We start from the raw sequence: 24546 nt of genomic DNA, 5'->3' as shown, positions 1-24546 counted from the left end.
AACTAAGTCCTGACCATGCCAGAATTTTTTGTCAGATCTGTCCCATACCTTATTAAATGTAATTTGTCCCTGGTGTAGAAGAAGATATTCCAGATGTTTGGGTGTTACTGAGAAGGAAATATAAATTTCACATAAAATCTGAGTTTTAAAACATCTTAATGTATATTTTATCTTAATTTGTGATAAGTTTATCTAACTATTGTCAGACTGATTGCTGGCTGGTTTTCAAACTGACGTTCATATTCCTAGGAGTATTGCTGTGGGAGATAGGTGTCGTAATAGAACCGATCTAATCTAATATCACCAATACTGAATAGTAATGCTTAGAATTATTTGCCCTTGTTCTTGTCATTTAAATATAAATTACAGTTATCAATTTACAGAAAAAAAAATTATTCAGGGGTGGAAAATCCATTGATTTCAATTCATTATACACAAAAAGCTCAGATGGGCACCAGTTCTTTATATAAAGACTTTTTTGACAGAGAGGAAGGGACACCAAGGACACTGACTGTAATATTGTGTACAGGAACTAGCCAGTGATAACAAGGCATGGATAAAGATTACACCCACAGTAATTTCCTTGAAATCAAATGGAAGCGTGCAGTATTCCAGTAACTACAAATGGCACAATATTTAGAATAAGTGAGTCCAGCTGGCTGTCCGAAGGTGACCCTTCTATTTGTTAATTATTGGGGCAGTTGAAATTTTGCCCTGGACTGAGGATGTGGCCTGTAGCAGGAAAACTTGTGTTGTTAAATAATGTCACAAATAACATCAGAGTCAATGAGAGCGTGACCCTGAATCTGAATAGACAATGCCCGTGAAACTATACAGCTATTGTTCTTTATTCCTGCACGCCTGTTTTGAGTTTGTGTAAGCAGAAGAACGGTGTGTCAAGAAGCAATCTAAAAAATGGGACAACCATTGGCAACACAGAGAGGCTGCTGTGTGTGTGTGTGTGTGTGTGTGTGTGTCGGACGTGGGTTTGTGACTCGGCCTGTGAGAACCGCAGGGTGTTTGTGACGTCACACAGGTCGCTCACACTCCGTCCAGGAGGGGGCAGCAGTTTGATCATTGGTCATTGACTGGGACATCTGGAAGATCAAGGTGGTGAGGTACGATGCCGCCTGCGAGTAAAATTTAGACTAGCGATGTTAGCAAACGATTCGGTTTAAGTCTCTCCCATTACCTCTGCAAATTGTCAAATCTTGGTTCCGCCGCCCCCCGGCCGCTTCACCCCCTTAAAAAAAGTGGAGTCGTCCAACAGCAAAGGTAATGAAAACGTTCGGTTTATGTACACAAAGGTTTGTTTGCTAACAAGCTAAATTAACCTAAAACTGCCCTCCTGTAATCAATTAATCAAAAAGCCAGTCCGAGTGGCCAACTTAGCGCACATGTGTTGCTGCGAACTGGACATAATCGAGAGACACTGTCGATGAAAAGAAACAGTGAGTCTTTTTGAGCTAACTAGCTAGCTGTTCTCCGCCTCTCCGGCCGAGTTACTAGGAAACCGATGCTAAAGCTAGCCGTCTAATGTTAACGGTGGCTCGGTCAATTGTTATGATGACCTGAACAACAAATGAAAAAAAAAAAACAAAACAAAGCCAGGGTTTCCTTGTTTTACTCTGCTTCTAACGCTGAACTGTGAGTCTGTCTGCTTTTGGTTTCCGCCGGCTGAGAGTTTCTGTTTCGTGGAATGTTAAAACTTTGATTTTGTTCTTTTCATCATTCAAAAATACGCAGGATCTGGTTTAAGTTAATAATGAACGTTTTTGGTATTTAATTCAAGGCAGTCCACGCTCTAAGCCATTGTCATTGTTTTGACGTAAAGAGAGAGCAAATACTGTTTAAGCTCAAGTGAGGTAAATTCTCCCATGTCTCAACTTGGTGATTTTAACGCTCATTTTGTTTTTGCCTGCAGTCTTTGGGAGTCACTCGACTGCCGGACGTGATGTACTCAAGCAGGTCTGAGCACAGTCACAGACGACAGTACAGTGAGAGAGGGTCGAGGCAGTGGGATGACTGTGACAGATGGGAAGAAAGGCATGGAGCTCACAGAGATGGCATGGGGGATTCTTTTCAGAAATATGGCCGGGATGGACGTGGCAGCCGAGAGAGAACAAACAGAAGCAGAGAGCTTAGTGACTCACCGAATAGGTGGCACAGTAAGGACTCATTGAGCAGGGAGTGGAAAAGGAGGAGTCCAGCTAGACGGCATATGCCCTCACCTGATTGGGGTACTGCTGGAAGGAAAAGGCAAAGAATATCAGAGGATGACGAAGATGACTACGGAAGCAGACGAGAGGATAAAACATACAGGCACTCACAGGACAGCTTTTCACATTTTAAACATACACGGATACAGGAAGAGGATTGCAAATTCAGGAAAACGTCTCAAGAATCCAGACACAGACGTAGGCATGAGGAGGAAACCTACAGGCCAATGAGTGGGCATTACAAAGATGGCAAAAGTCTTGAAAAAAGTTGGGAATGCTCAGAAGAGAGGACACGATCACAGGAGTTCTCTATGAAGGTAAAGCAAAGTAAAAATTACCAGGTAAGGCTGAGCATTTGCATACTGACAATGACATTTTCAGTTTAAAAATTTTCTTCTTAATCTGTGTTTGTGTCAGATGGATGGCTTTGTAATGAAAAATTCCTCTCTTTTGAACAGAGTCGTTACAAACCCAGAGAGCTGGATGGCAGCCCTTCCACAGATTACGAGGGTCATCTTGAAGATAGAGCAAGGTTTCCATTGAATGAATCTAGTGGACAGGTACGTTTATTTTCCCAGTTATCTGTTCCACATGGTGAAATTTGTGCACCTTATTGTTTTTACATTTTCAGTATTGATATCTGATCATGCAAGTTCTAAATGATAGGATTTTACATTTCAAGTTTTTATGTATTTTGCATGAATGAGTTATCACGGTGGCTGTCAAGGGGGTTTGTCTCACTGCACAAGGGGAAAAACTTTTTTCCCCAGACTGATTTGATCTATATAGATTAATCTCCTTAACAAAATTGCTTGTAAACGCTGTTTGTAAAAGTGTTTCTAAACGGATTTCATGCAACAGAGATGATTATTGAACTGCTGCCTTTTTATTACAGTTATCTTGGAAATTTGAACACTGGGCATACACCTTTCACTCTCTGTATATATAACTTCTTCTGCAGCTTTTATGCAATTCTGATTATATTCATTTCAGTCTTGTGCAGGCTGTGTTACCAGGTTTGAACCTGTGGTTACCTTTATGATTTTTCTGTTAAAATGACCATGTGGTTATTCAGATGTGAGAGACAGACAGTAACATTGCCGACGGATTGCGATTAAAAAGGTCGGCCTGTTAGTGGTTTGACAGTGGATCCCATTTATGTAATGCAGTCTCTCTAACAAACCAGATAGACCCCAGGTAATAGCCCCGTAAACAATGTTTTATTCTGTCTTTCTTATCAGTCTTTTGAGAGTGATGTCCCCAACCAAAGTCCCACTGTTCCTATGGAGAAGTCAACTAGGGGTTTCCAACGTTTCCTCGATGTGCTCAACAAAGGTGTGAATGTCGCAATGCTCACCAAGATAGTGACTCAGACCTCAACAAAAGTCAGCGATCAACCATGTTCTTCAGGTTCTGCAGCAGACACTGCAGATTGTCCGTGGTCTCTCAGTTCTGCCAAGAAGCAACAAGAAAAACATGACAATTGTCATGTCGATGAGACTGACGGAGCTTGGAGCTTGGCTTCTCCACAAGGTCATCACAGGTCGTACAGCCCACTTGGATGCCCTCCTTCTGATGAGAAATCTTTGCAAAGATGTGATGAAGGGCAAAGCTATGATTGCTCAAACAGCAGATCTAGGTCTCCTTCGGTGGTGAGAAAGATAACCTTGACCCCTGAAGATGAGCACAAGCATAGGCAGATGCAAGATGTTCTGCAGGCCATAGGCATGGATTTGGGATCTGAAGAACTAGGCCAAATGACACATCGAATCCAGGAGCGGTTATATGGAAAGAAGGACAATGAGCGGGGCCGCCATAATCTGGAAAGGAGGGCAAGGGACTTAAGGCAAGCATGTTCGCCAAGACGTCAAAGTAGATCGTCGTCATCATCGAGCAGATCTAATTTCAGCTCTTTGACACGGGACAGTAATCTGAAAAATGACTCATGTAATGCTCAGAGGGATGAAACAGAGGTAGATCAAGTACATGTACATCAGACTGTAGAGTATGGCCAGAACGGCAGTAGTAGTTTCTTACAAGACAGTGAGAAATGTGAGAGTGAGGAAAGCACTGCTGCATTACAAACATTTACTCCAAATACCACATGCAGTTTGTCAGAACCTCCTCCTAAATCTGTGATGCCGACGTACCTTCCCATGAACTGTTTGCCTCCACAGTACCAAACTCCACCTCCAGCTCTGCCTCCAAACTTCCCTCACGCTGCACCCAGCCTTTTTTTGCCACACCTACCTCCGTTCCTTCCATACCCCCATATCCCTTCCCTGAACATCATTCCAGCAGCACTCACTCAAACAATGCATCTATTTCCACAAACAGTTAGTAATCAGACATCCTTATTTAACCTGCCAAATTTAAACCCTGTACCATCACTAAACACAACACAAAAGTCAAAAACACAATCAAGGCCCCGGTGTTTGCAGGTCATTGAGACAAAACAACCTGGGTAATGTTATATAGGGTAAGAATCTAACTTTAAAACTGTCTGAAAATTGAAATATTTCTCTTTGTCTCTGCAAAAGAGTAGAGGACATTAATAAAGTAAGTTGGGATTTCATAATATCCCTTTTTACTTTGCTGACTGATTTTTTTTTTTTTTTTCAATAAAGGAAATGCATCTAACTATTATTCAGAAAAAATCATTCAACATTTGCAAACAAGTCACTAAGCAGCAACAAGGAGTGAACCAGACGTTGATGAAATGAACAGTAACAATAGCAGTTAATCCTCAGATACTGCCCTCTTTGCCACTTCGCTGGGGCATGCTAAAGAAAAACAAACTGTACAAAAAGTGTTTATTTCTAAGGACATCAGCTTCTTAGTTTGATCATTTCAAATTAGTTTAAACACTAATTTCATACATTATTCATAGATATTTTTGTTGAAACTCTGTTTGCAAATGTTCTTTGATCGGAGAGCAGTATTTACACATAAATTCCCTGAAAGCCTGGTGTACAGGATGTGCTTTGTACTCAAGCTTGTCCGCTCAGAAAACTTAACTGAAACTGTAAATATGTGAACTGCATCATAAATTCTTCTAAGTAAATGTTGCAAAGAAATTCTTGACTGTTTACTTTTTTTCCCCCATAAGTTTAAAAAAAAAATATCCATTTGAGCAGCTAATTGCACAATGCATAAAATGCATCAAACTGGACATGCTCAGCTCCGCTGATGTGTCCTCCGTCCAGCAGGCGGCCCTGCCAGCTGTGTGTCAGCAGCTGTCCTCTCCCTCTGCTCCTCCGTTCAAGCATTTCTGTCCACAAACCTCTGTCCTCGCCCACCGCCACAAATGATCACATCAAACTTTGGCGTTTGGTCGACAGACTTGCTTTTCAAGCCAACGCTCGCTTTTTGTTGTGCGTTGCGGCGGAAGTCGTGCAGCCGTAGTGGGTGAACAGCAGGCTAGCTGCTAAGCTAAGCTAAGCTACCCTAACACAGTCCGGGATCAGCAGCCCACCTGTGAGTTTACTCAATGATCTGCTGATTGTGGTGTTGCCATTCATTGTGTCAAGCTGGAGGTTTGCTCACCTAATTTAGTTTTTTTTTTAAATCATTGTTATTTTTCAGTAATGATGTGTAGAGTCAGTGCAGTAGTGCAGGTTTGCATACAGGCCTCTGCTAACCTGTATTCATTTCTGCACACCATTACAGCGAGAGCACAAGCTTCACTAGGTGTTGGAGGCTGAACAATGAATCCACCTGCCTGGGAAGATGCTTTCCGAAGAATGCAGAGACATCTGGCCCCTCCACCCTACCGTGCTGTCAATGACCTTATTTACTGTGAGCACTCACCATGCACTGCTGATAAATCACACAACAGCACAGGAGTAAATGTGGGGTGGGAGGAACTCTGTCCCCCCTCCCATAACTCTGACAGTAAGGAGTCGGAGGGCCAGGATCCAGATGGAGAACCTCTGGAAATAGACGAAGAGGATGCAGAGCTGATGAGAAAGTGGAAAGAGCTTAGAGAGATAGAGGAGCGGATAATATTTAAGAAAGCCGCCATTGCCCTAAAAACAGTTGAACCATTTGTAAAGCAGACGGCAGCACCAGGCCTTTCCTGTTATGATCAGTCAGCCACATGCCAAGGTGGAACTCTTCGAGACAGGGTCAATCGAATTTTGAAGGAACAACGCTCTCTCGGCTTCCTGTCAGAGGTGAGTAGCAAATGCATTGAATTGATCTGGTATTGGTTTAGCTTTTTAAGACCATTACTTTCCAGGAACTACACTCCTGCTTGCTCTCTTTCCCGCTCAGGTCGGATCATCCAAAAGAAGAATGAACTCATCCAGCCCTGTTGAAGACCATCCCCTGAAAATGAGAGTGAAGGCACTGATGAAGCAGAGAAGTTGTGACCCTTACGTACTACCAACCAACACAAAGGTTTTTTCCTTTTTTTCTATCATGCATGCATGCACTTTGCTTCAAAATGCTGTAATTAATACTTTTCTACATTTGACTTGTATTATTATTATTTATTACACTAGATTGTGTATAAAATAGCTACGACATGCATACCACAGCAATTGCATGGGATAAGTATACCAACAAAACATGAAATATAAAGAAAAAGCCAAAATATGAAAAGCAAAATAACCTTTGGTGTTTGATTGTAAAACTTGATTTTTCAGATTGGCAAATCGTTCAATCAATAAATCATTAAACTTCAGAATTATGAACTGATCTAACATTTTTGTACCTGATTAGTATACAAGGAAAAAGTCCTTCAGTTAGATGTGGCTGTACAGTTAATGTTTTCTTAAAAGTCATACTGCCATTAACACTGGACAGTTGTGATTTGCTATGTTGATTTGATAAAGGAAATACAAGGGATAAAAAAAGATTATTGTGTGACGAGAAATGTTTGTTTTGGTGTTGCATTGCTGCACATCATTATATTATTATAAATATAAATATATTATTGAAATAGGTGTTAAATATTTGATGCCTGGAAAAATAGTGAGGGTTGCGGCAGGACGGGCATCTGTTGTAAAAATCTGTAGCCAAATCAATCATGCAGATCATGGAGCTGAGTTGCCGTGGTGACCCCAAAATAGGGAAAAAGCCAAAAGGGGGAGAAGAAAAAAAGTTGTAATTTAAAGCAGTGGCCTAAAATAAGCTACAACTACAGACCAGCATAATTCTTTCTGTGACAAAAAAAAATGCTCTAATAGCACGTTGTACCATAAATGAAATCACATCCAATATTTCCTTAAGTGTAGTCATAGAGGGAGTGTTTTAATAAGTGGTATTTTTGTATATGTGATCTTTTACAGGTCCCTGATGTCAAACCGCCTCCTCCCAGCCAGAACAGTCCTTCATTGGACACAAAGGAGAACAGTGACTACATTGGTTTCCAGCGCTTTCTCAGTGTGCTCAACAAAGGAGTGGATATTGACTTGCTCAGCAGAATCGTCAACAACGACAGTGAGGATCTTTCTTTAGGCGAGGAGCTCATCAACATTCATCCCACTTCTGCAGAGCACAAGCCTGAGTCATCTAACAGTGGAGCCTCAGTGCTTGGCCGTGGTCAGGCCAAAGGTGGAGAGGCAAAAAATGACCGGCCCAGTGGAGAGAGCTCTGAGAATGACAGACTCTCCCTGTCTGGCGATGAGGAGAAGACGAATGACAGAGGGGAAAGTTCTTTTCGCCCCAGTTATCAATCGAACTCTCCCCTGGCTGTCAAAAAGAAGAAGGAGGAAAAAGAAAAGACAAAGGTGGAGGAGCAGCGGGAACAGCTGAAGAACATTTTACAAACTCTTGGATTGAGCTTGGAAGTGGAGGAGATGAGCAAACTAACAGACAGGACTCAGGAGAGGCTATACGGAAAGAAACATGAAGGCAGAATAGCTGACAGGAGTGGGGAGCAGGAGGGTCAACAGAGAGGATTCCACAGACATTACAGGGACATGTCCTCCTCTTCAAGGTCAACCTCGAGGAGTCCCAGCCCGTCTCGCAGTTGTTCCCACAGCAGAGACTCAAAACTTAGGCGAGCATCTGACTCCATGAGCAGCGATGGGTTAACGTGCAAAGATTGCAGCCTGGACAGTAAAGAAGCACAGGACACAGACAGCAAAGACCCCAAACAGAGCTCTTATCATCATGATCATTGTGATCCATATTCACAAGATCAGATTTATTCCAATCCCCAACCTCCTGTTTTTTCAGATGGTAGTGTGTCTGAGTACTCCCAATACACTGACTACCACAGTTGCACTTCTCATGTTGCTACACATTCTTACTCGACATGTACTCAGAGTGGCGTTCCCTACCTTGAACCAAACAGCCATCTTTATCCACAGATCACTGACCTTCACCCTCCTGGTGCCGAAGAGGCATCTAGCATGGCTTACCCCTATTATGATTCCTCTGAGGACTTGAACCTACTCGTGAATCCAGACCTGTCTAAAAGTGAAGGCCAGCTTGGATCAGCTGGAGGTCGGTGCCTCCGGGAAATTAGCACTATGCCGTCAACTTCTAAGCACTGTCTAACGCAAGTCATAAAGGGTCGCAGGCAGAACTTGGCAAAAATGAAGAAGTGTCAATCATGGTTTCTTAAGTTACGAGAGAGTAAGCAACCAAAAAGGCAGGCAAGACAAGCAATGCAGAATATAGACTTTGCAGAGAAGATGCAGGCTTCCCAGGGTGACGAAGATCAAGAGGAAGCCACGCTGTCAGAAGATGAAGAAAGGCCACCAACAGAGGAGGAAATAAAGGCGAACCTGAGGAAAAAGGTCAGTGTATAGTATATAGTATAATCAAGCTCAATTTAGGGCGGTGTCTTTCAGTCATTGTGACTATGGCTGGTGTCGTTCTAACAAAGTTACTGAGGCAGGGTCCTTTTCACCTGAGCTTTGTCGATGCAACAGAAGGGGGTGAACAAAGTGTTTTAACCAAAAGGCATGTCTAAGTTATTATGTGTAAGGTAAAAACCATGCTCTCTCTGATTCTAGTATCCTCAGAATGGCTTGTCCATAAATCATAATGTTGTTGGTTTGATCCCTGCCTCTCCCTGTCCTTGTCTCTAAGTGTCCTTAGGAGCGATACCGAATCCCAAAATGTCTCTGATGTATGACTGAGTGAATGTGGCTTCCAATGTAAAGCACTCTGAGGAGTAAATATAAGTAGAACTGTCTATATGAGCCGTGCATTTAATGTTGAACTATTGCCCAAGGGCTGTGCTGAGTGCTTAGTTATGGTTCCTTCTTTTTTAGATTAAAGCATTTAAGCAGAAGGTAAACCAACCAGTCCCACAGCCACTCAACTCTCTAACTTCTTCAGGTTCAGTTTAGCAAAGTGTGAGAACAGTGTGTGATACTTACAAAATGATGTGTCAATAGAGAATTCAATTGCCTTAACTGTGAAATGAAAAGGTAAAATTTGTGTTTTTGAAATGAACTCTTCATGAACTGTGAGATGACTTAACTGTCATTTGTGCTGATGAGTTAATGTGTTCTTTCTCCTTTTTCTGCAGATCTGTGGACCATCATGAATGTCTGAATTCTGAATCAACTACTTGCCAATTGGCAAGACAGGTTTTACTAATTTCTGTTACTTGTAACTCTCTTTCTATTCTCTGGGTACTGTATCAGTTTGATTACCAAACATATATTTTGTACACCTGTTGTAATTTGATTAATAAAAGGCATTCAGCCTCTAATGGCTGTTCTCACACCGAGTAAAGAAATCTTTCACAAAAACCTGATGTTTGTTCTGTGGACTAAAAATCATTATTATAATCATGGCTCTCTTTTTTATTTTAAAGTGAATTTTAGTGATTCAGTGACATGATATGAAACCTGCATCTTAATAATTTGGTATTTATTTAATTTTTGCTTGTTGCAACAAGTTTCACGCTTTCACTGATGTTATTTCCATCTGTATCAACAAATTCTAATTTCTTTTGTTTTTATCATATTTTGGTGGGCATTTTATGCATTTATTTTAGTTAGTATTTGGCAGAGAGGCTTAACGCTTGACCCCAAGAGTTGCCCAAATCTAATTTCTCATGGACTATCTGCAATATCAGGATGTAACCATTTGTACGTTCCCAGCCTGTGGGAGGAAGCAGCCTGGCAGGAGGAGGTAAGATAAGATGAGGGCGGCTGGTCAGGGGAAGGTTGTTCATTTGGAGCTGGGGATTGTTTGTTTCTGTCTGTCTTTCTTTTTGGTCTCTACCAAGTAGGGCATCTCTTCAGCTGTACTCAGTTCTACAGTGGCCACACAGACAGCAGACAGTTGAAACTGACAAAGTATGTGATAGCAAGCGAGCATTTGAGACCAAAGAGCTGAGCCTGATGATCCTGAGCTGATGTAAAATGCCCGTATGATAGGTAAATCCTTCATCACTTAAGTTTTCTTTGGAATCTTTCTGTTTGGCACTCATGCTCTGGTTTCCTTTTTTAAATTATTTGGAAATTTTGTAGTTAGCTGTGCAATACTTGATATATTTAATATAATTAAAAGGATTTATTTCCTAACCAGTTAACTGATTAAACTCAAGCGAAAGTAGCAGTTTTTAAGTTTTTTTTTTTTATTTTTTACCAAGATTATTATACTTGATTGACCTTAAATTTCTCTTCTGCTTGCTCTGCTGCTTCTCTGCTGGTTTTTCCTTCATTGTTTAAAGTTTATTTTCTCAACAGAACTTCTCATCATGATATTTTTGACTGGCACAAGAAAGATGGCAAATCTAATGATGCTGTTGTCTGTGTTAGAGCTATTCCAGGGAATGACAATTACATACCCACTTGTGTCAATAATATTTATTCATATGGTGGAACGTTTTTAGTGTGACATGACTCAATGCACAGTAGGCCACAAGCATTTTTACTTTTTACTAAAATCACGTCACAACCAATTTTAGAGTTGCTAATACACACTATACAGCCAGCATGGGTTCACCAGTAGAAATAAACACATGAAAATTCATTATGCACTTGAACTTTTAACACCCACATTTTGTTGTAAAGTAAAATATTGGCCATGAACAAAACAAGAATACAGCCTTTTGAATAATATACTCACATAGTCTCAGCAACACTATGACACAGAAAACCATCTTCTGAAATGTTGCTCCAATTGATACTGTTTTATAAATAGGAGAGTGGTTTGCATTTGAATCTTTTTTTTTTTTTTTAAAGTTCGTCTTTATCTTCTCCTTGGCAGTAGCACGCTGCCCTCTGGCTGTTCATGTAAGGCCTGCAGCCCAGGGTCCAAACCGTGTTGAACAAGGTGTCTGCCACTGTTTCACAGGCTGCACAGAGAAGGTGACAGAAACAGAGATGAAAATGTTTGTCAGCGCAGGGAAGGGTTAGGGTTGGATGTAAAACCAAAGGTCATGTCTCAGTATTATCGAAGCATATTGAATATAAAACTTTCCCCAAAATACAATAAAATTTTAAAATGTCACTGACTTTCAACTTTGGACACAAAGCCGAGACTCTTCTTGAGGTCTGAGCAGATGCTGTGGAGGCACCAGCGGAATTTGGAGTCACAGCGATACTTGTTGGAGCCACAAGTGTCGTAACACATATCCAGCTGATTGCAACATTTGGTCATTGCAGGAATGCCCATGTCCATCTGGTATGCAACAGGCGAATAAATGTCAAGGCCATACAAATAAGAAGTGTTCACAGGTGTTTAGCTGTCAGAGGTGGAGAGAATACAAATCTACTTGAGTAAAAGTACAGATACTTTTTTAGTATTACTTCTATACAAGTAAAAGTACCTTCAAAAAATTACTTTAAAAATTACTTAAGTGAAAGTATTTTTTTAAAAAAGGAGCCAGGCAGGGAAGGTGGGAGATGGGGAACTGGAGCAATATTATGTATATTTATCTTTTTGCTGAATGGAGAGTAGTCTCATCATGTTACGACCAAAATAGATTATTTGGAAATATGCAAAGACACAAACATTCTGCCCTTCAAGTTGGATAAGTGATACAATAAAACTAGTGTTGGCCTGGTAATAAGTGTGTGGTCGAGCCATGATGTCAGTTTTTAGATCTGGCATGGATCCCAAAGGTTAATAGGGAATGTTGTCTCTCTGGGGATCAAACGTTTATTTCATTGGCCAACAGTTGTTTTTAATGTAAAGAGAATCTTTTACTCGACTGTCGTTAAGGGAAGGAGATTGTTATTATTTCAAAGTGAGGATCCAAAAGACATATGAACTCTGGAGGGATTCTTATTTTTACTTGCTATTTAATTGTTATTTTTGAATAGTTAATAGTTACAAGATAGATTTTTTTTACGTCAGTATTTATTAAATTTCCAAATAAATCTGCTTTAAACTATTAGAAGCATACCCCTTCTGGAACAGGAAGCCCAAAAAAGTAGGAGCTACATCCATCAGGCTCAGGCATCTGGTAGCCTGGGCGAGGAAGAGGAGCTTTACCTGAGAGAGCAGGAGCAAAGCGAACTGTCAGATCTAGGCCATGATTCATAATCGACCGCAGGAAATGTGTTACATTCTACATGAAGACCACGTGGTTTTAAAGTTAGGCAGAAGCTTGCACATAAAGAAGCAAAGGTTATTATGTGATGCACTGATATGATATTTGACACAGTAATTAGTCCCCACATGAGACCTGTTCTATCACGCTGGGGTCACAGTCCATCTCCAGGCCGACTCCCAGATGATAACAAAAAATGATAACTAATGATAACTGAAAGGGTTTACTGTTTTAGCCCATCTTAAAGTGTAAGACTACTGTAAAATAGATTTAAATAAGCGCGATTACGTACACATTTCCAGACTTAAAGCCATTACCTATTAAATAACATACAATTCTGCATTTTTATAGACACAGGTTATCAACAGCATAAACTTAGATTCACAATTTTGAATGATCATATCATTAATATTTATATTTTCAAATCCAATCATGTAACTGATATAAACACTGCCAGGTTAAATTGAAATAAGTGTCACCTCAAAATGTGGATATTAATTTTAAAATCCACTTTTAATGAGGATTGGCTTAGTTTCTTTCCACTTAATTTTAAACACTGGATATAAAAGACAGAATTGACAAAATAATCATTCTGACACAATTTATCATTTTAACCTTTTATGGTACTAAGCACAGGTGATGGTACCTGATGTAAAGCATAAATGTCTAAATTTTGGGAGTAAGATGTTGATCTTATTACTTTTCTTCCAGCTTTCAGTCTTGATATGAACATTTTCAATCCAAGTATTTTGTCTTTTCCCCAAGAATTTTACCATTGGAAACAGCATCAGTTGGACCATAGGAACCTAAGTCTTCCTCTTAAAACACACTTATGTGGAGCTGTTTATGTCTGTGAAACAGTGATACATTTCCATTAGGTTGAAGATTCATTTCTGAAATGTCTTGGGAAAAAAGTATAAATATTTAAGGGTGACTATAGTGGAAAGCAGCTGATCTTCGTAACAAACTTACCATATCTACACCGGTACTGGCACACTCCATCCCGTCCACCCATGAACTCCAGGACTGAGTCGAAGTAGGTGCCGATGGCCTCAAAGCCGCCCCTGAGAGAGTTCATTCCCCAGTCTTCATTGCCGTCCTCTTCTTGCTTGCCTTCAGAGGCCTGGCCCTGTTGTGGTGATGGTGGAGTTGCTATTGAGTCCTCAGCTTCCTGACTGACAGCAGCCTGGCTGAACAGGCCTAGCAGGAGCAGCAGGGAAGTGAGAAGAGCCCAGCGGGTCATCCTAAAGCTCCGTACTAACAGTTAGTCTTCAGAGACTGAGGGGGAACACAAACACAGAGGCAATTCTGAAACTGCCTGTGTGATCTGAACTTTGAGCCAGACACAGGGATGGCCTCATATGTGGAGGAACGAAGTCCAGTCTATATCTCGTCTTTTTAACATGCATGAGCCTTTATCATTCTCATTGATTAAGGTAGAGTATTGTTGTTCGCAGTTCACCCAAGGGATTTGATTCCACTTTATTCATTTTTAACGGAATATCTCTTCACATTAGCATTAAGTAGAAATCTGGATGGTGTTTAAAATACCTCTAATTGATTTGATTAATGGATTCATTTTCATCATATTTCTTTCCCAATCATACAAATGTCCTCAAATATTTAAGTATTTAACTAAGTCACACGGGGAAACATTTAATGAAGGATTTGGCAAAAAAAAAAAAAACACAAAAACACAAAAATCATGGAAAATTCAAAATACATATAATTAAACGTGTAAATTTAAGTGAGAGAAATTATTAAAAATAGATGAACCATAACATATATATATATTTTTTAAGTTGCATTATTGCATTATAGTGCCAAATTCACATTAGTATTTTAACTTGCTGTAAAAGGAAAAGCACAGATTTCACTAATAAAAATAAGAATTAGAATAGCAATAACAACAACAGTTAGTTATGGTAGTGAGCCACAACAAGGTTCCTCAATCCGAAGCAATAATATGAAATCACTTTTATCATTCATTTTCATCATTTGTTCATTTTATCACCTAATTGTTTTAACACTGACACATGTCCTCTGTGTGGAGAAGGTGATTGATAAATCATCATTTATACATTTTTTAGCTATAATTTGTCTTTGAGTGCAATGGTGCCATTAAAGCTTCTCGAAGTGCATTTTTTTAATAAATATTATACCACTAGATGGAGCTGGAATAAGGCGCACCACCCTCTCCGTCTCTAAATGGTCGAGTCCAAGCAGATGACGTTTGCCTCAAACGCGGAAGCAGCTGTGAACGTCGCAGTGACGTACGCAGCCACGTGAGCTCGTTAACCGCTCCTGAAGTCCGAAGTGAGCGCGCGACAGACCGGACAGCCGACGTGCCTGCTTCTTGAAGTTTCATGGCCACCGACAGCAGCCTGCCGCGTCTGCTCTCTAAAAGCGTAAACGAATGACCAATGCTGACGGAAACAACATGGCTTTCGCAAACCTGTTCTCGAGTCTGTCTGCCGTGGAAGACGTGAGGAGTCCTGCTCCGCCGGCCGTCAGCCGCAGGTATTCAGCCATTCACTGTCCACTTCACTGTCTCACACTTTCATGTCTCATCGGCTCACTAACGCTTTCATTTGGCCTGCCATGCTGTCAGAAAGAGGAAACCAGCGGGGGAACACACCGGTCCTGAAAGGAAGGTGGGTGACCTGGTCTAAGTTAAATTATTTAGTAAAATGTTTAATCCATATCGATTGACCTCACATTTCACACTTATCACATATCAAACGCATATTCTCCATCTTTTCTTTTTTGTTGTTGTTGTTAAAGATACCAACAATAAGATTACAAGCATGTCTTCTTTTGGATTTATTTACAATTTTGTATGTCCATCATTAGCATTTCTATGGCCATGAAAAAAGGGACAGTGCATGTCAATGAACATTCACGCCACATCAGTTTCCATCCGTAGCTTCATGATATGTCAGTTTTTGCATAAAGGAGGATTTCTCCAAAGACTCAGCATTAGTGCTCTCTGAATGGAGCTACCTTCCTCCCTACAGTTCCTCCCAATAGATGTTGGCCTGCTGTGGCAGTATTGACATCATACAGCTGTTGTGCTAAAGTGACAATAACCTATTGGGATTTGATATCATAGTAGCTGCTGTGGCACCTAAATGATCAATAAAGTCTTTGCCATTCTTGTTTTATATGTTTAGGTGAGTGGTTAAAATTACATACAGTCAGTCACTCATTCATATGATTAACATGGCTAATACAATGGTTGTAATGTTATGTTGTTGTTTTTTTTTTTCTATTCTATTCATCATCCTCCAACAGAAACGTTACCAACCTCCAACAAACAGGATCCATAAAACTAGGTCCTTTCAAGATGACAACTGTATGCAGAACACTGATAGAACTGGGAGTTCTGGCTTAACCAAAGAATTGATACATAACTCAGGGATACAAAGGAATAAAGGGGGAAGAACTAATAGAAATGGGTGCCATCAAACTAGAACTACTGCAAGAAGAGGTGATCGAAACAGTAAACATAGAAATACCAAGAAGGTAAGCCTGTCATTTCCTTATAGCCTTTCAACTTGACATAAACAAAAATACTTAAAAAGTAATACTTGGGTCAAAATTGGGTCAGATGAGTCATTTTGAATCAGAAGCCGTAACTGTCAAAATATGTTGTTGATGTTGTGCAGAGAAAGGGCGACAGACTAAATAACCATTAATTTACTTCCTGAATGTTTTTCAGTTATAATCCATCTTGGTCCTTTGATGGAGCAAATTTAAGCAACAACCACTTCCATAGCAGCATCAAATACGGGAACGCCAAGATCAAAATAGCACTGAGAAGAAAATGTAATAAATAAATAAAATCTAAATGTCATGTTCATCTTTCTCCTCATCTCTAGGCAGTTGAGGTGCAACGCCCAAGATTCATGACAGAGGAGTTCAAGGACATGAATGCTTTGTTGTCAGATGGACGGTTACTTTGTAAACATTTCCTTTGGGGAAGGTGCATCAAGGCAGGTTATGTGGAAAAAATTAACAAATTTATTCTAGATGAAGTTTGAGAATCATCTTTTCTCAGACTACAGTTATCTAACTTAACTCTTTATCCGTTTCCTGTTTGCAGGGAGACGATTGCCAACTGGAGCACATTCAGAGTTACAACAACCTCTTCAAAGAAGTATGCAAATTCTACATCCAAGGTTTCTGCATGAAAGGGGAGAGCTGTCCATACATGCACAATATCCTTTGGTTTAACTTCCTGCCTATGGCTGCTTTCAGTGATGAGCCTTGCGCTGTTATTGTAGAAACTGCAGCTGCTGAATATCTGTCATGTCCTTAACTAAACTGCACAGTCCTTTCCTTGCAAGTTCTTTCATAGAAAAGGAAGGTGTTCTCAGGGAGCGGATTGCAAATTTTCCCATGAGCCTCTAGATGAGGTCACTAAGAGACTGCTCGATGAGGTGCGTTTGTCAAAGATGATGACAAAAACATTGTTTATAGTTAACTAGATTATATTTACTGTTCGTCATGGGGCAGTAGACACACAGGGTTCAGTTATAAGAAACATTGGTAAATCAGAAATCATATACAGGTGAGCTTTAAGCAGAATCTGGAAATGAACCACCATCGTAATGTGAGCTGTGGTTACATATTAGCAACACAGACCAACAAATAGTAAAGCTAAACATAAAAAATGCCTAAAGTAACTACACAACATATATGAATAATTTCATATATCTTAAATGGAGGGTGAAAATATCAAAATATAGAGGTGAATATGGGTTTTCCCAAGTATTTCAGAAATGTGTTTTCAAACTTTTTTTCTTATAAAAAAAAAGATTCTCAATGTCTAATATCCAATATAAACACCTTTAACTGTGGCTTGTAAAATGGAGAGAAATGAATCAAGGCACTATATGTGATTAGGCATAGTCCGAACTGCAGTGACCCCTGATCAAGGTGATCTCAGAATTTTTTATATTAGTTTCCCTCAGCTCAAAATTTCACAATTTGGCTTATTTTATTGCAGGCAATAAAACGGGATGAAGAACTTGCAAGAAAAACTGAACAGAAATCATCAGCACAGCCAGTGGACACACAGCCAGAGATTACAGTGGCAAGCACCTCTGATTTACTGACACAACCTCTCAGGTACCCACATCTAAATTCACCCCTGACTTTGTGATTATATGAATGTATCAGTATAATTATTGCAGTGCTAGTGATCTAGTAGTTAACCTTGTTTATAAATTGTGACATTTGAGGTTAACCTTTACCCAATTTTGTATTTTTCAGGCCCAACTTTTACAACAGTGGAGAAAGAGTTACGCAGGAAGCCTTGTTATGCCAAACTGAACATTTGTCTGATGATGCTGAAACAGCTGTCCCACTACAGGTGCCAGTTAGTGCTCAGCCTCACAGTCCCCCATCAGCTAACCCCAATCATAAGGAGCCGGTTTGTTATTCAGTTGAAGCTGTGCTTGGACCTCAGCTGTTCAAACCATTCCCTAGTTTCTTCACAACTCCTGGACACCAAGACTATGCAGCTCTCTCTGTCCCACAGACTCATTCATCCACCACAGGCTCTACAGACCAAAAGGAAGTTCCTCTTTCTGTTGAGCCTATCAATTTATTTAACTCAGTGGGAAGTTCTACCATTGAGTACATACCTACACCTCCAAGTGCATATAATACATCCTATACCTCAAAGACTGACAGTGAAGACTTAATTGATCCTTTGTTAAAAAGACAAGAAGTGAATAAATCCAAGGAAAAAATGGCAAACCATGAGGAAATGGCAGCATCTTTGAAACCTGCTCAAAAATCTTCCAGTGAAGTCAAGTTGCATCCATTTCATCCTCTCCTCACAGAGCCAGATAAATCAGAGTTCTGCAAAGGAGATGGGGATCTGAAAGGAGGCACACACATACCTATGGATATCACACACTTGGTTAACTGTAAAAATGATAGTCATACTCCATTTTCAGCATCTAAGGGCAAAAGCCTGCTATACACTCCCAAACATCCTACACAACGGAAGCCACGTGTCTCTGGTCCTGTATCTAAACCGCAAGTCAGCACAGCAGGGGCTCCTCGTCCCTCTGCAGGTTGCTCAGAGTTTAAAGGAGAAGCTGCTGTTCCTGCTGAACCTGTCCCCAGCTCTGCTGCGAAAAAAGACTGTCGACACTCTGTCAGTCATTGGTTTGCAGCCAAACAATCCTCTGAGATCCATCAGCAGTCCAAAATTATGCAGCAATCCAACCACTCTGAATCGACAGCAGAGGGCCGCAGTAAAGTAGCATATTTGTCTGATGTTGGATGTAAAGAGACGCAGAGAAGTCCGTTTTATAGCCTTTTTGCAGGCCCTATCACTGATGGACTGAAGCCAACTCCAGAGCCTATACCTGATTGTCCTCAAGGCCTGAATCAATCCACCTGTCCTACTCTGCAGGCAGCTCAATGCAGAAATAAATCTGACAAGGCCTCAGCTAAGGAGTTTCTCACTCTTTTTGCTGCCCCTCTCCCATGCACACAGTCTCAATCAGAACACTCAAAACGATTGGCTGATCAAACAGCTGATTTAACAGACTCTAGAAAGAGAACTTCCAATTCACATACATCACTCACACCCCAGATAAAGAGTGATGTCAAACAAGCTTCTCACAGACCAACATCTCCTAAATTATCCCTGTCTCCGAACAATAAAAATAAAGGGTTCTCTGAACCTGTAAATACACCTACAAAGCTGCAAGTGAATCCCGTCTGTAGCTTTGTGATCAATTCTGTCATTGAGAAATCCTCCAGTCCGACACCTTGCGGCGACAGTGCAGATCCATCTACAACCGAGGCTCATCAGCCACTGCTGGACATGTCACCCCCCAGAGGTGAGGACAGGCCACTCAGCAACACGTATTATCCCATGGCTCATGGTAAACACCTTGTTCCTTCTGTAGCACCTGCAGTAGCAGCTGCTCCAAATTCAGTTCTGAGGACTCTCTTCTTGTGCTTGAGTCCATACCAGCAGGATGGAGAGCAACACAACACGGATCAAAACGGTGTGTCTCAAAGTATTCAGTGTTCATTCCTGTTATCCATTCCTGCCATCCTGGCTGAAATGAGCAGCAGTCTGTTATTATGTTAATTTTGTTTCAGAAAGTGAAAACAAGGATAAAAACACAGAATTCATTGTCGTTAAGCAGCAGCGGAAAAGAAGAAAAAAGGGAAGAAGGAAGCTCAAGGTGGGTACTAAACTGGAAGAAGGGGCAAGGCTTTTTCTAGCAGTGCCACACTCCTTCGAAATATTCTTTTATTTTTATTGTATCACAGATTTTTGTAATTGGTATTTTTCTGGCCCTTAGTCCATTTTCATGCCTCTGTGAGGAATTGTGTTTTTAGGTTGTCTGTCAATTATGTGATGTCACAACTTGAGCAAACTAACACTAGTTATGGCACAATTATTCACCTGGACCATCGTGGAGTCCATGATTAGATTAGATTATGTGTTAAAGTCACAAGTCAGTGTGACCACACAAGCTAATATAAATTTAATATCTTAATTATTTCTGGACTAATATGGGGTGATCAGTATAAGTTCATGTTGGCGAATTCCCTTAATTTTTTCAGATAAGCAACATTTGTTTAAAGTATAAAAATACTGACTTTTGCCAGCCTTGCCATGTACATGTGTGCTTCCAGTGTTGCTGTGGATGATTCCCATTGGTCGTGTGAGACTGCCCAGCTTCGTCATCGGTTTTTTGTTCCTTTTCTAGCTAGTGTGTTTGCTGATAACTTTAATGCTCCTTCCTCCTGTTCCCTTGTTATGTATTTCTCTTTAGACTCCTTATTCCCACCAACAGTTGACTGAAAAAACAGCTCCTCACTCATCAGGGAGCCCGCCCTCTGTACAGGCCTCTGTGATGGAGGCAACAGTCTGCTCCAACCTCAACACTTCAGCTATGACTGAAATTTGGGTGAGAAACTCTGACATAAACAACATGCCATTCAAACCAGTGATTCAACATCACCCCCAAACAAGACAGAAGATGACCTCAGAGGAGGGAAAGCAGGTAAATGGAAATTTGACAATCACACCACTAAAGAACCTTTTCAAAAGTTTAGACACCACAGTTTTCCACCTTGGACATTAATGTTGGAACTGCTTGTGTTTTATCTCTCTAACAGTCTCAGTATAAACATGAATTAGTCTTGCATTGTGGTTTAAATTTTGAAAATCAAAGAAGATACTGTGTTGTAAAGTTCCGTGTGCTTAGCTCTATATCTGTTTCCAATTTTATCAGTCACCTGTCTGTAGATCTGCAGTTTAAAATCATGAACACAAAGACGTCTAAAAGCCCTTGATCCAGTGCAATATGTGTTTTGTTTTGTTTTTTTTCCCCTCCCCATTGCACCAGTGCGTTCCCAACATATTAAACTGACATTTTTATGCTTTGTTCAGTGTAAGTGCTTTGAAACATACACTTTATAGCAGGGGTCTACAACTCCAGTTCTGGAGAGCTACTGTCCAACATGTTTTAGGTGTTTCCTGCTCCATTACACCTGATTCAAATGAGTCTCCTTATCAGACTTCAGCAGAGCTTGATGACAAGCTGATCATTTGAGAGAGAGAGAGAGAGAAAGAAAGAAAACTACTACACCACTAGTGTCCTCCAACTCAAGATTTAAATCAGGTTACATGCTGGTTTATTAAGATGATTTTAAAGAGTTGTAACAAGTTTATAAAGTTTTACAGTTTGATTCCACCTATTATTATAAAACATAGAGGTTACATCTTGCCAAATGACAATTAATCAATATTACACCACAAAGTGTATGTGAGATGTGCATATTTTTGGTGCATGCTGATTATACTTGATTACATCAAAGTCAGTTCCTTAGTATGTAGCGATTTGATTGTGACAGGCTGGAGCAGGTTATATCATGTCCATCAGCAGTGATCTGAAATCTGAGAAATAGTTCAATTGTCCTGCATATGTATGAACAGAACAGTTGCTTAGCACAACAATGTTTTTCACTCTAGGTAATTTTAAGTTCTTCTGTCATGCTGTTTGTCTGATGTGCCTCCATTCATCCATCCCAAGTTCACTAGAACAGGTTTCATTTTCTCTACATTACTTTTTAAAGGGAACCTGTAACACACAGTGCTTATTTATTGAAGTCAAACAAAATGATTATGGGTAAATGGCTGTGCTCTGCACAGTACATCTCATATCAAACACAGAAAAACCACAGAATACATTAATGAGTAAGGTTAATTTTAATCTGGAGACTCTTGGTGAGTAAAGGTAGGAGGTTTCTGTCTTCCACACAGTTCTGCAAGGGATAAAAAAAAAAACATGCCCTCTGGATATTCTCGAAGACATCTTCCAAAAGATTGAATAAAGTGATAACGGGATTAATTATTAACCTGTCATTACGATTGTTGATAGAATTGAATAAAACTACCTATGAAAATTAGTTTCCAAACTTTGGAACATGGACAAAATAGTTTGCAATAGTGTGACAAATAATATAGAGTTGAATCATTTTGCTGCTGGAGTTGTTTGTCACTTGTGCCCGCCCCCCCATCCCCCATAACATAGTGTCTTTTTTGTGACAATAAGCAGCAATAAAAGTTGATCCCCCCCTGAAATCTTAAAAATATAGAAAATTCTTAGCGCATGGTTAATTAATAATTGTACATAATTCAGTCAGATTGGCTTCATAAGACATGAAGTACTTCTTTGGCCGCAGCAACGTCTGACCCATTTTGTATATCCTGCATTGTTTGATAAAATCTTTGAGGTTACTAAACTTATGTAATTTGCAAAAACATGAATGATTTTGAGAGATCCCTGTCAGCTGTTTGAGCTCACTGAATTCAGGATCAATGTGAAAAAACATTAAACTGTACATTAAAATCAGTTGGACTTTGATTGACATGTTTGGGGACCAGTGCGTGGGTCCAAGATGTAGATTTTGTCTTTCTAACTTAACTCACCTTAGTGAAGGCAGCCCTGAATCATGAATCCCTCTCACCGCAGCCTAAATACAATATCAAACTCCTTAATTTTCTTTCGTGATTTTTGTAACATCATCCTTATTATTGTCAATGTATAGGCAAAACTGGGGGGATGAACATTACCTTGTGTTTCAAAGATTCTTTTGGTAAGGTCTTCTAGTATTCCAATGAGGCCAGCGTAGCTCTCTATTGGAAAGATGTATTTTTGTGCTGGCAGTGAAGCAATGGACCCAAACTCATACGGGTTAGCATCTCTGACCTGAAACCAAAATGCTCCTTGAATTAATGAAAGACCTCTAAGTCTGAAGTCAAAAACAAACAGCACAGGTTTGTGTTTATATTCAAAACTTTCACAATGTAGTTTGAGCTCAGCCATGACAGTACAGTGTTAGTCAAAGACAGATTATATTTAGATTTTTTTTTTCCTGGTCTTTTTTTTTTTTTTTTGTGTGTGTGTGTGTGTGCGTGCGTGCGAACAACCCGTGCATCATCTGCATACCATAAAAGCTCTAGTAACTAGTAATTAAGTTAATGCATTTTATCCACTAGGTACCGGTTTAGGCATCTTACCCCAATCACAAAGCGGATGATGCTTTTCTCATCATATGTGTTAATAATCCCGTGTCTGTCCGTGTCACTGGGATCTCCATCTGTGATTAGTACCAGAACCTTAGTTGCATCACGAGAAGCACCAGAATCTGGGTTTTCCATGATATCTTCCCTAGAACAAATATAAATGTAACATTTGTCATGCCCAAAATAAACAATACTTCAGCCATACATGTGAACAATTTACAGATTATTAGTTCAACAAACAAGATGATCACAGTTTACTGTGTGGCTGCTCCAAATCTTCAGCATTTTCCCTTCAAGTTTTGTTTAAATTATTTGCTGCCAAACTCATTGACGACTTTGAGAACTGACTGTTCACTGTAACTGAACTTACAAGACAAATCTGAGGGCTTTGTGTGTGTTGGTAAGAGTCTTCATGTGTTGTTCTGCCTTAAGTTTATCAAGAGCCCGACCAGCTTCATAGTCATTGAAGTCAAAAACCTTCCTGTAAGTGGTGGAGAACTGAACTGCTGCAAACTGGAAGAGAAGACAGATTTTTGTATTCATAGATAATTTATTTTGCATCATGTTTCGATATAACTCAACAAATAAAAGCAATGAATGCTTTAATGGGGCAGATGTGCAGTTACCTTGATTGATGTGTTCTTAAGGCTGTCCATGATATCATTAATAACATATTTATTTCTTGTGAATTCATCCTCCCTCATACTCCCTGATCCATCAAAGAGAAAGACGAGGTCCACTGTCTTTTTAATGCATTCTGGGGAAAAAAATGCACTACACTGTTAGAGTTGTAGTGGCAGTTAAATAAATCTGGGCAGGCTGAAACACGAAGCTCTATGACTACCCAACACCTTACAAAAAAAACTGATCCTTTTCCTGTAATTTCCCACTCATCTATATTTCTGTATTTCACTGATGAATTTTGTCATTTATTTTGGAAAAAGATATGTTTGTACCTGGCATGATGAGGCACAGGAGAGTTTGGTTTAGATGAGGGTTGAGCGTTTCTTCACATCCACTGAGCTGCAAGGGTGCAGTGACAGGTGTCATTTACTACAGTTATGAGTTTGAGATGTAGCTCGGCCATGACAGTACAGTGTTAGCACTGCTGCCTCATAGCAAGAAGGTTGTGGGTTTGATTCCCAGGCCTGGAGCTTTCTGTGCGGAGTTTGCATGTTCTGTGTCTGCGTGGGTTTCCTGCAGCTACTCTGTAGGTCTGAGTGTGAGTGGTTGTTGGTCTCTGTGTGTTGGCCCTGTGATGGACAGGTGACCTGTCC

At 40.1% G+C, this 24546-nt stretch overlaps 5 protein-coding genes across 9 annotated transcripts; 3 read left to right on the top strand and 2 right to left on the bottom strand.

The window, feature by feature from the left end:
- Positions 1 to 1105: 1105 nt before the first annotated feature.
- LOC115047680 (cyclin-dependent kinase 12-like) lies at positions 1106 to 5269 on the top strand. Of its 2 annotated transcripts, none has more exons than XM_029508785.1 (4): positions 1106 to 1275; positions 1925 to 2536; positions 2678 to 2779; positions 3461 to 5269. In XM_029508785.1, exons 2-4 carry the CDS (start codon positions 1955 to 1957, stop codon positions 4685 to 4687), a joined length of 1911 nt encoding a protein of 636 aa, XP_029364645.1. In that variant the 5' UTR covers positions 1106 to 1275; positions 1925 to 1954; the 3' UTR covers positions 4688 to 5269. The 2 variants fall into 2 exon arrangements, with proteins under 2 accessions (XP_029364645.1, XP_029364636.1); XM_029508776.1 differs by having other exon boundaries at positions 1925 to 2560.
- A 193-nt stretch (positions 5270 to 5462) lies between these two features.
- On the top strand, positions 5463 to 9911 carry LOC115047722 (uncharacterized). The gene is made up of 5 exons (XM_029508842.1): positions 5463 to 5696; positions 5889 to 6394; positions 6495 to 6620; positions 7514 to 8971; positions 9712 to 9911. The coding sequence occupies exons 2-5, from the start codon at positions 5927 to 5929 to the stop codon at positions 9727 to 9729; spliced, it is 2070 nt and encodes a 689-aa protein (XP_029364702.1). The 5' UTR covers positions 5463 to 5696; positions 5889 to 5926; the 3' UTR covers positions 9730 to 9911.
- A 1463-nt stretch (positions 9912 to 11374) lies between these two features.
- On the bottom strand, positions 11375 to 13936 carry LOC115043444 (group XIIB secretory phospholipase A2-like protein). Of its 2 annotated transcripts, XM_029501935.1 has the most exons (4): positions 13666 to 13936; positions 12547 to 12635; positions 11654 to 11819; positions 11375 to 11493 (listed from the first exon to the last, which is right to left on the bottom strand). In XM_029501935.1, the coding sequence occupies exons 1-4, from the start codon at positions 13934 to 13936 to the stop codon at positions 11375 to 11377; spliced, it is 645 nt and encodes a 214-aa protein (XP_029357795.1). The 2 variants fall into 2 exon arrangements, with proteins under 2 accessions (XP_029357795.1, XP_029357805.1); XM_029501945.1 differs by lacking the exon at positions 12547 to 12635 and having other exon boundaries at positions 11375 to 11497; positions 11655 to 11819; positions 13666 to 13695.
- Positions 13937 to 14983: 1047 nt separating this feature from the next.
- LOC115043436 (flocculation protein FLO11-like) lies at positions 14984 to 22946 on the top strand. 3 transcript variants are annotated; one of them, XM_029501912.1, is made up of 11 exons: positions 14984 to 15213; positions 15305 to 15347; positions 15988 to 16218; positions 16575 to 16688; positions 16799 to 16913; positions 17026 to 17135; positions 17705 to 17826; positions 17971 to 19559; positions 19629 to 19730; positions 19828 to 19913; positions 20511 to 22946. In XM_029501912.1, exons 1-11 carry the CDS (start codon positions 15110 to 15112, stop codon positions 20820 to 20822), a joined length of 2928 nt encoding a protein of 975 aa, XP_029357772.1. In that variant the 5' UTR covers positions 14984 to 15109; the 3' UTR covers positions 20823 to 22946. The 3 variants fall into 3 exon arrangements, with proteins under 3 accessions (XP_029357772.1, XP_029357762.1, XP_029357781.1); XM_029501902.1 differs by having other exon boundaries at positions 17971 to 19730; XM_029501921.1 differs by lacking the exons at positions 14984 to 15213; positions 15305 to 15347; positions 15988 to 16218 and having other exon boundaries at positions 16608 to 16692; positions 17971 to 19730.
- Positions 22947 to 22989: 43 nt separating this feature from the next.
- Positions 22990 to 24247, bottom strand: LOC115050890 (integrin alpha-L-like). Its single transcript, XM_029514057.1, has 5 exons — positions 24226 to 24247; positions 23896 to 24026; positions 23640 to 23782; positions 23264 to 23414; positions 22990 to 22995 (listed from the first exon to the last, which is right to left on the bottom strand). The coding sequence occupies exons 1-5, from the start codon at positions 24230 to 24232 to the stop codon at positions 22990 to 22992; spliced, it is 438 nt and encodes a 145-aa protein (XP_029369917.1). The 5' UTR covers positions 24233 to 24247.
- Between the last annotated feature and the right edge of the window lie 299 nt (positions 24248 to 24546).

The sequence above is a fragment of the Echeneis naucrates genome, chromosome 1, assembly GCF_900963305.1.
Source record: "Echeneis naucrates chromosome 1, fEcheNa1.1, whole genome shotgun sequence".
In the NCBI taxonomy this organism is placed as follows: domain Eukaryota; kingdom Metazoa; phylum Chordata; class Actinopteri; order Carangiformes; family Echeneidae; genus Echeneis; species Echeneis naucrates.
This window is presented reverse-complemented; position numbering and strand designations above follow the sequence as displayed.

Excerpts from the sequence above, each read along its gene's own strand:
- LOC115047680 (XM_029508776.1), top strand. The coding sequence starts at position 1,955 with ATGTACTCAAGCAGGTCTGAGCACAGTCACAGACGACAGTACAGTGAG. Across the intron at positions 2,561-2,677 it reads AGCAAAGTAAAAATTACCAG|AGTCGTTACAAACCCAGAGA; the intron begins GTAAGGCTGAGC and ends TCTTTTGAACAG. Across the intron at positions 2,780-3,460 it reads TGAATGAATCTAGTGGACAG|TCTTTTGAGAGTGATGTCCC; the intron begins GTACGTTTATTT and ends CTTTCTTATCAG.
- LOC115047722 (XM_029508842.1), top strand. The coding sequence starts at position 5,927 with ATGAATCCACCTGCCTGGGAAGATGCTTTCCGAAGAATGCAGAGACAT. Across the intron at positions 6,395-6,494 it reads CTCTCGGCTTCCTGTCAGAG|GTCGGATCATCCAAAAGAAG; the intron begins GTGAGTAGCAAA and ends TTTCCCGCTCAG. Across the intron at positions 6,621-7,513 it reads TACTACCAACCAACACAAAG|GTCCCTGATGTCAAACCGCC; the intron begins GTTTTTTCCTTT and ends GATCTTTTACAG.
- LOC115043444 (XM_029501935.1), bottom strand. The coding sequence starts at position 13,936 with ATGACCCGCTGGGCTCTTCTCACTTCCCTGCTGCTCCTGCTAGGCCTG. Across the intron at positions 11,820-12,546 it reads GGCTTCCTGTTCCAGAAGGG|ATGGACATGGGCATTCCTGC; the intron begins GTATGCTTCTAA and ends GTTGCATACCAG. Across the intron at positions 11,494-11,653 it reads CTTTGTGTCCAAAGTTGAAA|CCTGTGAAACAGTGGCAGAC; the intron begins GTCAGTGACATT and ends TTCTCTGTGCAG.
- LOC115043436 (XM_029501902.1), top strand. The coding sequence starts at position 15,110 with ATGACCAATGCTGACGGAAACAACATGGCTTTCGCAAACCTGTTCTCG. Across the intron at positions 15,348-15,987 it reads ACACCGGTCCTGAAAGGAAG|AAACGTTACCAACCTCCAAC; the intron begins GTGGGTGACCTG and ends ATCCTCCAACAG. Across the intron at positions 17,136-17,704 it reads CTAAGAGACTGCTCGATGAG|GCAATAAAACGGGATGAAGA; the intron begins GTGCGTTTGTCA and ends ATTTTATTGCAG.
- LOC115050890 (XM_029514057.1), bottom strand. Across the intron at positions 23,783-23,895 it reads TTAAGAACACATCAATCAAG|TTTGCAGCAGTTCAGTTCTC; the intron begins GTAACTGCACAT and ends CTTCTCTTCCAG. Across the intron at positions 23,415-23,639 it reads AAAGCCCTCAGATTTGTCTT|GGAAGATATCATGGAAAACC; the intron begins GTAAGTTCAGTT and ends TATTTGTTCTAG.